The sequence below is a fragment of the Haliotis cracherodii genome, unplaced genomic scaffold (genome assembly GCF_022045235.1).
Source record: "Haliotis cracherodii isolate W230 unplaced genomic scaffold, xgHalCrac1.p SCAF_4, whole genome shotgun sequence".
Classification (NCBI taxonomy): Eukaryota; Metazoa; Mollusca; class Gastropoda; order Lepetellida; family Haliotidae; genus Haliotis; species Haliotis cracherodii.
Window position 1 is genome coordinate 25,683,016 of NW_027266297.1, and position 12,109 is coordinate 25,695,124.

Genomic DNA, 12,109 nt, shown 5'->3' on the forward strand with positions numbered 1-12,109 from the left:
AGAAGAATGGCGTCAAATCCCACGTGACCTCATCAGACGACTGACTTTTTCTGTGCGTCGAAGAGTTTTTGCGTGTATTGGGGCATTTGGTGGTCAGACACGCTACTAATGACTTGTTATTGAACGTGAGCGATTGTTTATGTACTCTGCCTATTGTCCATGATTCTGAAAGCTCGTGTTTTGTACCACACCCAACTTTGAGGGGCTCTGTCGTCATTCTCGGTCACGGTATGATTGTTATTTTCAGTGTTGATTCTTTTGATATATTGATCTTCTCAATACACTTTACATCATGCATGTATGTTTTGTTGTTTTTTAGCAAGAGTGATTTCAAACTCTGGTAATGTTTCTTTTGGACGTCAGTTTAGATTCAATTTCAATTTCCGGTATTTACATTTCTACAATGTATTAGGTTTGTTGGATCCTGCATATACAACTCGTTACAAAACAGTAACACTGTTTCAACGTTTCATATTTATAATTAAAAGACAAAATTTCGTGTATACTCATCGAAAGTATAAATGAGGCCATGCATGACTAACATGTTATGTATCCTGGATGACTAACGATTAAAGAGACAACCTATAACCAACTGCGTCAACATTATTGCTGCTGTTTTCGCGGCGGCAGTGACCAAAATGGACATGATGTAATGGTTCCCTTTTTAGGTGTGGCGAGGTGAAATGGGGTTTAACGTCGCGTTCAAGATTGTTACACTTATAGTGTGTGTGTGGCTGTTTGTACTAGTCCGGACTGTTGCCGATTTTATGGTGCATCCTTGTTCTCAAGCAAAGGAAAAACCTCCAGCCACACGGTCTATATTGTGTTGTATTTACAAACTGATTATACATCGAATATTATGGAGCATGAATGTCAAGGAATGGATGACACAGTGTGTGTGGTTGTATCCCCACTCCATATATTTACTTTCCGGGGTAGAATAGGTCTTCAGCAACCCATGCTTGCCGTAAAAGGCGACTATGCTTGTCGTAAAAGGCGACTAACGGGATCGGGAGGTCAGGCTCGCTGACTTGGTTGATACATGTTATCGATCCCAATTGCGTGGATCGATGCGCATGATATTAATCACTGGATTGTCTGGTCCAGACTCGATTATTTACAGACCGCCGTCATATAGGTGGAATATTGCTGAGTGCGGCGCTAAACACACAAACCAAACCCCCCCAAAAACATATATTTACTGTATATATGTCTGGAAATCGTATGAAACATCCATATATGTCGCAAAGGACACAATTAGTGTAATGTCATACGTGATATCCCATAAAACAGGTTACTGATTTACATATTGTGTATATGATATTATTATGATATAATATCCTGGTATGTTAAACATATAAGACACAACAATGACAAAGCGACTACATGTTTATAAGGAGTAGAGAAGATGTGCACAACATTTGACACGATGCAAACAAAACGGGAAACAGTTTCGAAAAAAACAGGTGTTCCTGTTTATCAATGGGTGTCAGTCTATTCGTGTCTATACGCTTTGACAAATTAAACCAACGTGAGTGAGAATGTTTTACGCCGCTTTTAGCAATATTCCAGCAATATCACGGCTGGGGACACCAGAAACTGGCTTCACACATTGTACCCATGTTGGGAATCGAACCCGGGCCTTCGGCGTGACGAGCGAACGCGTTACTACTCGGCTACCCCACCTGCCCTTATCATAGTGACATTATTCTTATCATTAGTATCGATATTCCCATGGTCATAATCGAAATAAATGATCTGTACATGCTATGCATTAGTACTCCTTGTGAGCATCCTGCATACTGCTGCTTTAGTCTCGTAACACGGTTTCATTCATTCGTGACCATTATTCGTGTTATTCCGGGACAAGTCGAATAGCGACTCGTGTCCCTCTCATGGTCATTTTTGCGACCGGGTTCCGTCTTAGCGCAAACGGGCATACCTAAAACATTGTCAACTCGTCGCTAATGGTTCATTTCCCCAATGCATATATTATATAAATATTTCACATGCAATTTAAAGCACATCGGGATATGCGGAATTATACAGTATGATTGAACACATTTAACTGTGTCTTTGGTATATTTTTAGATGCAAGACATATGTAAAATCAAAAATTATTTCTGTTGACGAAGAACTTGAAATCATACGCGCATTCTGATTGGTTTGTCGTGTTATCGCACATAACATTCATCGATAGGGGGACGAATCTTCTTGCAGGTTACGGAAAGGGGCGAGTGGTGACCAATGGGTTTCATTCTGAAATGTCCCTTCTAATGCGTTTGTAAAGGCAAGTTATCTGTTTTTCCCATCAGTTTTTTTCTTTACACAGAGAACACCATCCCTATCTAAGGAACTGCATGTCCGCTTTCGTGTCCTTGTTCGGTCAGATATTTCAAAGAGTTTCCGTTTTTGTCGCACTAACCGACCATTTAGATAAATATGATATACCTTTGGCTAAACATTCCCGGATCTCTGAACGCTTTGACCCAAACCTCAACAGACTGATCCTCTCAAATTTAGAGTAAGTTACTCCTTCCCATTTCTAGAAGGAAAGCAAAGAAAATCAGATCTGGTCTAATCTACTAAATAAATATCCACCAAAGTCAACATGTTCTGATGACGTAACGTAAGCAATGTGCGACGTCATTATTAGGTGACGTTTCAACCAATCAGCCCTTAGGAATCACAGGAATGCAAAAGGTATTACATTCTATCAACAAGTTTGTTAATGGCTTAATTCACCAATCTGTAACAGGGAAAATGATGTTTTAAACTAACAAGTACAGTGATGCAAACAACAACTATATACCGCAGTAAGATAATGTGCCAGATCAACTGTCTACACAGCTACTTATATGAATATGACATCAACTATCCGAATACATTTATATATGCAGAAAAATCAAAAGTGTCTACAAGGGAATATCTAAACCAAACATCAGTTTGATGTACTTGTTTGTGATCAAGCTAAAAACTTCCCTCACTATGATTAAAGAAACTAATCAATTCTATCAACACAGAATGGTGTCAGCACGGGTTCTGTCTAACGCCCACTTCTAGACGCCTCTAGTCTGCGCAGAACTTTCTTCGCGCATGTCATCACGTGGTCATGCTGCCTCTGAGGCGCTTGGTTGCTGTAGGGGTTAGCAGGGTCCAGTGCAACCGGGTTTGGTCTGAAAAACAAACAACAACCAGTTGTATTTCTTAACTCCTTTCTCAGGGAATTGTTGATCTGTGTACTATAATTATCAGAGATTTCGTATGACCATGGAAGGAGTTTTGTCGCTTGTATTAAGACAGATAGACAAAATCAGTTTGGCACAATATAAATGTTAAACAATCACGCAGGTAACTGTGTCCTTATAAGTTAGATTAAGCAAGTCCTCGATACTGATGCTTCGTGTCATAAGGAATGGCATGTAGCATGCTTGGATAAAGGTCAAACGATATACATAAATATATTCAAACAGGTCACAAGATGCATACGTCATGCGAATGTCATAGTACGATGACACGGTGTATATGTCAGGCCAGAGTATCCGCAGTGACGTCAGATCGGCCAGCTGGGTCATGACCTCCTTGAACCAATCATTGGTGTTGAAGTCAGACGGGGATCCACGATTCTTCCAAAGGGAGATAACTACTATCTCGAGGAAGAATGACTTCAGAATTTTGTCGTTGGGTCTGTTCACTTCTCTCTGCACAGTGAAAGGTGAAAGATATCATTGAAAGGTCTAAAAGGTTTAGTTAATATGCATACTCATGTTCAAAGAGATGAAAAAAAAGATATGTTACTTGAAGCAAATGTACAAAGTTCTATGGTTAATTAACATGACATTAACATGGCCTATTTGTATTTATTTGTAATTCCCCTTGGGCTTTTTGTCACCTTTTTGGGGGTAACTAAATAACGCCTTCTGCCTTTATTGTGTATAAGACATGTTTTTAAAGTACAAAAAACTGCACGACATTATTTTAGTATTATTACTCATGAAGTTTTATTACTCATGTAAGTTTATACGCAAATTCGTAACATCGCATTAAAGTTTCGGTGCCTTAATGCTTAAAGCTTTAGCTTGGTTTAGCACGGCATTCTTCAAAATTCCAAATTTTCCCACAACTACTAAATGGCCAGGCAGGACCGTATGCGAAATCTCTCTTTCGATAACATTTATCAGTGAATTCTTCATATGAGGCAAACCCCGCGGGTACTCTTCATTTATCACCGGAGTTGACTGTTCGTGTATGAGAAGCCTTAGTTGACAGAAGCACGTACACATCTCCTTGTTGTCTTTGTTTGTTTTGTTTGTTTGTTTGTTGTTTAACGCTGCACTCAGCAATATTCCAGCTATATGAGGACGGTCTGTAAATAATCGAGTCTGGACCAGACAATCCAGAGAATGATATCATGAACATCAATCTACGCAATTGGGATAAGATGACATGCATAAACAAAGTCAGCCTGACCACCCGTTAGTCGCCTTCTACTGCAAGCATTGGTTGCTGAAGACCTATTTTCTACGCGGATCTTCACGGGTTCTCAACTCAATTCAATTCGGTTTATTTCGTAAGTGTAGGCCATCGGCCCATGGTTACATTTGTATTACAATGGACGTGATGTACACAAATCTTATTGTGCTAACAATAACGTACTCGACAAATCACATCGCTTGATAGATATAGATAGCTGGACGTTTAATTACTTTACAATCAGTTGTAGACTTACTGATATTACATTTTTGTTTGGTCGGATATTTCTGTGGTAAGTGATCCACCAGCAACTTGTTATAACCAGGGCAAACTAACAACAAATGTTGCTCGTCCTCCACCTACCCAGCATTACAAACACAACATAGTCTTCTGTCACGTGGGATGTTAGCGTATCTCCCAGTTTCAATCCTGTTCATAACTACATTTCGGATGCGACATAATTTCTGACGAAAACGAATGAGAATGACTGATACACTTTTCCCATACAGAGCCAAAACCCAAACTGAACAATACATTTTTACATTTTGAGACGCATTTAATTTCACCATTACTTTCTGCCTGAAGCATCATATAATAACATTTCTTTGGAAAGCTACAATCGGACAGACTCAATAACCTTATCCAATAACCAATAACTCTTTTGTATGAATAAAGATATAATGGATAACGCCCACATTCACCTCGAACCATATTGTTGGGTGTTGACGATTTGACATCTAGAAAGCGCTTGCATGCCAATGTATGTATGGTTTCTATTTCAGCATTCTGGTGAAGACCCCAGACGTCGGAACAATACAGCAAAATTGGGACTATTTTTAAATCAAATATTTTAAAATATAAGTCATGTCGAAGAGGATGTAATTTTATCAATGACTTTGAAATTCCAAACATTGCTTTTTTGCCCTGTATACCAGCATTAGAAAAATGACTTGACCAGGACAGGCTTCTCATAAAAGTAACGCCCAGCCAGTTGTAGGAAGATACATACTCCAACTTTATACCTTTATAGTACCAAATCTCTTTTCTTGACAACACTCCACCTTTCTTAAAAACAACGACCTTAGTTTTATCCAAATTAACGTCTAAATTATAATCATAATACTTTTCTAGAACATCAATACGCTTCAATCCGCCTATAGTATCTGCGATTTGTATAATATCGTCTGCAAAAAATAACAGGAATATCTCTGTAATATCAGGATGAAGTTGTATTCTGGATGAAGTTGTAGTTCGTTAATGAACATCGAGATAGGGCTTAACACACAACCCTGACGTACTCCTCTTGGACACTGAAATATTTCAGAAAATGGATGTATAAATTTAACACTAGCCTTAACAGCTGTATAAATAGACTATGAATAGCTTTTATCATTTTGCCAGAAACACCTATATTGACTAGTATTGACCATAGTTTCATCCGGTTGACACTGCCAAAGGCTTTTGCAAAATCGACAAACAAACCATATACCCTACCCTTATGCCAACTGATATATCTCTGGATAATATACAGTAGTATAAAGATAACATCTATGGTGGAGTAATTATGACGGAAACCGGCCTGGAACTCTGCAATTTTACCACAGACCTCACACCAAGACGTGAACATTCTGTTCAAAATAGAAACATACAACTTACTCAGTGCACTAAGAACTGATATACCCTTACAGTTGGATGGGGAATGGATGTCTCCTCGCTTGTGTATCGGAGTAATGATTCCCAAAGACCAAGATTCAGGAAAGTGGGCATTATCAAACAACTTTTTAAACAACACTCATTACCTGCGGATTTATCAAATTTCAAATAGTTAATAGCACATAGCACCTCCTCTTGTGAAATGAGGGAGTCCAGAATAAAGCAAGGCATATCATCATGAATATTATTAATAGTCGTATCGGTGATACCCGTATCTTCATCCGTTGGATTGTCAAACACATCTTTAAAATGATCGACCAATTGTTCTAGTGGTATGTTAGGTATACGAGTTGCCACAATCTGAGATAATCCTCGTATGGTAGACAAGAAACATTTACCATTTGGAAGACTAGATAAAACTTTATTACACATATATTCATTATAACTTTTCTTTTTATCACGTAATAAATTTGTATAAGTATTTCTTGATTTCAAATAACTAAATAAGGTGCTATCATTCTTAAAATGTCTATATATTCTGAGACACCTCTCTCTCTCTCTCTCTCTCTCTCTCTCTCTCTCTCTCTCTCTCTCTCTCACTCTCTCTCTCTCTCTCTCCAATCTGTAGTACTGACACTCAGTGTCAAACCAGGGTCGTGAGCGACTGGCGAGATTTACAAGTCCTGTTCATGCATTCTCCTTATTGTCATGGTCATACATCGCACAAGAAGTAAGATACCAAACATACAAAATGAACTTCAAATATATCATGGACTACATTGGATTTAGCTAGCAGAGCGAAAATGTATTTATTATTCACACATTACTTACGTTCGCCCAGTATTTCACAAGTCGCACCAGGTTTTTGACTTTGATGGTCGCTGACTTGACCAATTTCACTTGTTCCGTGATGAAGCATGGTGAGTAGAATCTTCTTTGTCTGTCTGTCTTGGTCATCATCTCGTTGAACACCCCGTGAGAAGTTTTAACTGAAATAGTTAATATATCTTTGTGGCTTTTGCGAAGGTGAGATACATGTATACATTAAATCTTCGGCGATTCGAGACAAACAGAAAAAACACCCCTTAAAGTTTTTAAGAATTTGACAAGAGGATATATGTTATTTCTACTCATACTGTCATACAAAAAACATTCTGCCGGAATGCTAAGCCGGTTAGTGTAGCTGATATCAAGAAGGGTTGCACCTTCGACGACGTTGTATGCGGGCAGAATGTCGACCTCGTGGACGTGATTGGAGTCACTGCAGCTGAGCTTGTACTGCAGACAGCGGTCGGATCGGTTCACAAGCTGCAGGGTCCCTGTCCAATTTCTTGCAAATGCGTTTTGCAGTTTGTCCAGGATGGTTTCCATATTGTCCTGCAGTTGTTGTATCGAATTGACATCGTTGATGAACACGACCAGATCGACGTCAGATATTCCTCGAACATTCGTGCTCCTTCCCAGTGAACCTCCCTGTTAAGCGGGAAAGAAATATGTCGTTATAAAATACACAGCACGGTATAGAAACTACCCGAAGTACATGATGAATTGGGAAGCTCACAATCAAATTACAACCGCGGGCAATTGGTTTGGTTTTACGAACCCTGAGTTAGATAGTTTCTGTCGGGTGAAATCGCGAGAGTAATACCAATATATATTCTCTGGTGCTGGGTTCTGACTTTTTTACTTCTGATGATCATAAATGATATTGTTTTAACTAAAAGCAGGATTAATCACATGCCAGATACCCCTTAAAGAATATAATCTGTAATGCTATATATTGAAGTTTGAGTGAGTGAGTGAGTGAGTGAATGGGCTTTACGTCCCTTTTAGCAATATTATAGCAACATCACGGCAGGGGACACCAGAAAATGGGCTTCACACATTGTACCCATGTCGGAAATCGAACCCAGGTCTTAGGCGTGACGAGCGAACGCTCTAACCACTAGGCTACCCGACCTAGGGGTTAGTTAGCATTGCGGTCGGCGGTCTATAAATAATCGGCCAGACAATCCGGTGATTGACATCATGGGCATCGATCTTGGGATACCATGACAAGTCACTGAGCCTGACCACTCGATCCCGTTAGTCGCCTCTTACGACAAGCAAAGTCGCCTCTTATGGCCAACATGGGTTGCTGAAAGACCTATTCTAACCCGCATCTTCACGGGTAAGTCATGTCATATAGTATGATCTCCCATAGTTATTAATAAGTGATCAGACTAGTAGCCAGGACCTCGGTGCACGACCGGTGCCCCGTAAAGCTAACAAACGCTGTCGGTTGGATATTTTATATCATTCATTGCTTAGACACCTAGTGTCATTACATTTATTTTATCTTGCAACTGATTGTATTGTGTTTAATGCGATGTCAGCAATACTCAAGATATATCACGGCGGTTTGTCTGTAAATAATAGAGAATGGATCATGTTCTGATCGTATGTCACCGTTAGCATTTATAACACCCAGTCACGATGGACCGACACAGTTACGATTTATTACACGCGTTATCGTGTCACTGGATTGTCTGGTCCACTATCCCTGCATATCTGGTCAAATGTCGATTGTTGCCAGGACCATCTGTCGTTTGGCAGGAGTATTTATGTGCTGTGCGTATTTGGGCAAATTGTGTAAGTGGCCGGTGCTACCGAACCTGGTGTCAGTTCTGATTTTCGGAGCCTCGTGAAGATCGGGGTTAGAATAGGTCTTTCAGCAACCCATGCTTGTCGTAAGAGGCGACTAACGGGATCGGATGGTCAGGTCGCTGACTTGGTTGATGCATGTCATCGATCCCAATTACGTGGATCGGTGCTCATGTTATCAGTCACTGGATTGTCTGGTCCAGACTCGATTATATACAGACCGCCGTCATATAGCTGGAATATTCCTGAGTGCGGCGTTAAACAACAAACAAACAAACTTTTAAGCCCAATTGAATCTGTTTCCGCGGAAAATCGAGACTGATTTATCTCTGGCGTTGAAATTATATTTTACCAGTTTCTTTTGCGATTCAGTATATAATCAGCGGTTGGTCTCCCTCCTTCATTGTTCCCCCAACTATTAAAATATATACATGTCCAGTTGTCCAAGCACCTACCCTGATGACCATGTTGACACTGAGGGGCGTCTTAAGCTGCAGGAAGTTTGTAACCCGGTCTACAACACGATCACAATCCCGGCGGATCTCACTGCTCGGCTGTATGGTGGCCTGAATGAACTGCTGCAGCGTCTGCCCCCTCCTCATGCCATCGATTATTGGCTCGAGGCTCCTGTAGATTTTTATTAATAAAATCTTCAGGGTAAATTGTTCTGTGTTAAGTGATTTAAAGGAAATAAAAAAGAGAAACTGACAGTGTGTGCAGTCGTATTGGTTAGAAAATATGGTTATGTATCTTTCAAGCAGTTAAGTTTTTTTTCCTAAATACATAATAAAATATATGGAATCTCATTCGCCAAATGATTAAACCGTTGTCTGTTTAAAGGCAATAAGAATATGGTATACACTATTTAGTTTGATTAATATTTGTCAGAAAACCTTCGTTTCTAATCATGGAACTATATGTGAACGACGTCTAAAAGACATAATTGTAGTTTATTATAACTATATATTATAAATAAAAGTTTGATTAACATTCAGAATGTGACATTTACCAAACTGTTTCACCGAAATACAAAAATTATAATTTGAATATTATTCAACATTTTTTTCACTTATTATTGAAACAAAACAAAAAATATTATTGAGAATATAAGTATACATATTATTTTCGGTACATGTATGGATTGAAGAATTCTGGTATGTCAACAAGAGTATAAAGAAAATTATATTTTAGATTACCTCCCTTGACGGAAAGTAGAGAAGTTCATCATGTCGTTTTGGAACATGGTACATTGTGAATAGTTTGAAGTGAGTGAGTGGGTTGGGTTTAACGCCGCTTTTAACATCATTCCAGTTATATCACGGCGTGTCAGTTTAATGTGGGAGGAAAGCCCGAAGTGATGCAGGTCTCGGACGTTTACCACTTCGGTGAAACCCACGATCACAGGTATGGTGCTGACAAACCTTGAAACATAATCGGGATGAACCGAGATTCGACCCCATAATCAGAGGTGTCTGGCGTGCCCAAGGGACGCAACTCTGTACAGCGAATCGCGGCGCCTTAGACGATTGAGCTACCCGTGCCCCCGTGTAGTTTGACGAGTATTTGCAGATGTGTAACTCTGTGAGGATGTTATTCAAATACAAACAATGTTACATAAAATGACCCATCGCCCTATAATAATTGACCAGTCCCTTATGTCACGATGTATGTGCTTGACGTGGAAGCAATATGATGGTAGCGTATAATGGTGGCACACCAATCAAGGCGAATATCGTGTTGGCATCCGCGATCATAGATTTCATATCCGCATACACACCACACACACACGTGATCAAAAATTGATTTCCACTGACACTTTCAGTCACTGTGTATTCACACGTTAGCAGTGTCTTGTAGGATGTACTCTGACTCCTGTTATGGCTGTGTGGTGTAAGTCGGTGTACTGCGTTGTAATATTACAGTGTTGTATGTTTTATGCACCACTCGCCTTCATCGTGTCAGCCTGTGTTTTCCTGGAAATGTCTTTCGCTTTCGTTTCTTGGAAAGCGATTTTGAGTGTTCCTACCTCTCTGATTTTTTCCTATGGTTGCGTTACCCACGTGCTGGCAAACCGATCAAGGCGAATATCGTGTTGGCATCCGCGATCATAGGTTTCACATCCGCATCCGCATCCACACCACACACACACGTGATCAAAAATTGATTTTTCACTATTACTCTCAGTCACTACGTATTTGAGCTGTGTTTTGGACAATCCAATTTTAGGGCAAAATTGTGCCGACAGCTGGCCATGTGGGCAGTGTCCTGTACTTGCACGCTGACACTATTCTGTAGGATATACTCACATGTTAGCAGTGTCTTGTAGGATGTGCTCTGACTCCTGTAATGGCTGTGTGGTGTAAGTCGGTCTACTGCGTTGTAATATTACAGTGTCGTATGATGTATTGCACAACTCGTCATAATCGTGTCGACCTGGGTTTTCCTGGAAATGGTTTCACTTTCGTTTCTTTGAAAGCGGTTTTGAATGTTGAATCTCGCTAATGTTTTCCTTTGTTCGGCATTGTGCTTCACAATGTTATTAATACCTTACATCATGAATTGGAACCATTCAGCACATCGTACAAATACACGTAAAAGAAATGGCCAATGGATGTATAGAAAATGATGACCTACTCTGTCGCACATACCTTGATACAAATACACCCAATAGAGCCAATGCAAGTCTACAATGATTGGCAAGTCTCTGCGCTCCTTTTCATTATATTTTTATTAAGATAATTTAATACCTGGGATTTTTTTCTGTAAGAAATGACATTTCAGAGACTAGATGTTAGTCTAATGATGACCTACCTTCAGCGGTAGCTCCAGCTGTATAATGTCCTGGCTGTTTTCCCTAGTCATACATTACAGCTACTCTTGCTTTGCCGTCATTATTGCGTCTTTATCCGCCACCTGTTACGACAGAATTACGCAGATGTGTTCTTTGTGATGTGTGATGGGATGAATATTTAATGCTACGTATAATATGTTTTGTGATCACTTTGATGCTCCCTGTTTCAATGGCTCCTATACATAATACAATTCTTAGTATTTAATACGCCCCTGTGTTACCTGGTTGCTTGTGTGTCATGCCCTGGAGGTGTGGGTCTAATATAGGTCGGTGTATTGCACAGCTAGTCATAACCTCACGCTACCTGTATAGATGATTGTGTATGTTTAAACAGCAACAAACTAAGTCAGAGTTCGCCGAAGTGATATGTTTATGATGTTTTCACTTCCAGTTGAAACTTGATGCGCAAGTGACTGAGTGAGACTTGTGACTGTGTGTTTGTTTGTTCGTTGTTGTTTAACGCCGCACACATGTCTGTGGTATACTCAT

The 12,109-nt window shown here is 39.8% G+C and overlaps 1 protein-coding gene across 4 annotated transcripts; it reads right to left on the reverse strand.

Annotated features, from left to right (window-relative positions):
* Positions 1 to 1,376: 1,376 nt before the first annotated feature.
* Positions 1,377 to 11,763, reverse strand: LOC139479236 (2'-5'-oligoadenylate synthase 1A-like). 4 transcript variants are annotated; one of them, XM_071262092.1, is made up of 7 exons: positions 11,581 to 11,763; positions 11,076 to 11,212; positions 9,225 to 9,396; positions 7,332 to 7,599; positions 6,958 to 7,115; positions 3,490 to 3,701; positions 1,377 to 3,176 (listed from the first exon to the last, which is right to left on the reverse strand). In XM_071262092.1, the coding sequence occupies exons 1-7, from the start codon at positions 11,629 to 11,631 to the stop codon at positions 3,047 to 3,049; spliced, it is 1,128 nt and encodes a 375-aa protein (XP_071118193.1). In that variant the 5' UTR covers positions 11,632 to 11,763; the 3' UTR covers positions 1,377 to 3,046. The 4 variants fall into 4 exon arrangements, with proteins under 4 accessions (XP_071118193.1, XP_071118195.1, XP_071118194.1 ...); XM_071262094.1 differs by lacking the exon at positions 11,076 to 11,212 and having other exon boundaries at positions 11,581 to 11,755; XM_071262093.1 differs by lacking the exon at positions 11,581 to 11,763 and having other exon boundaries at positions 9,225 to 9,436; positions 11,076 to 11,165.
* Between the last annotated feature and the right edge of the window lie 346 nt (positions 11,764 to 12,109).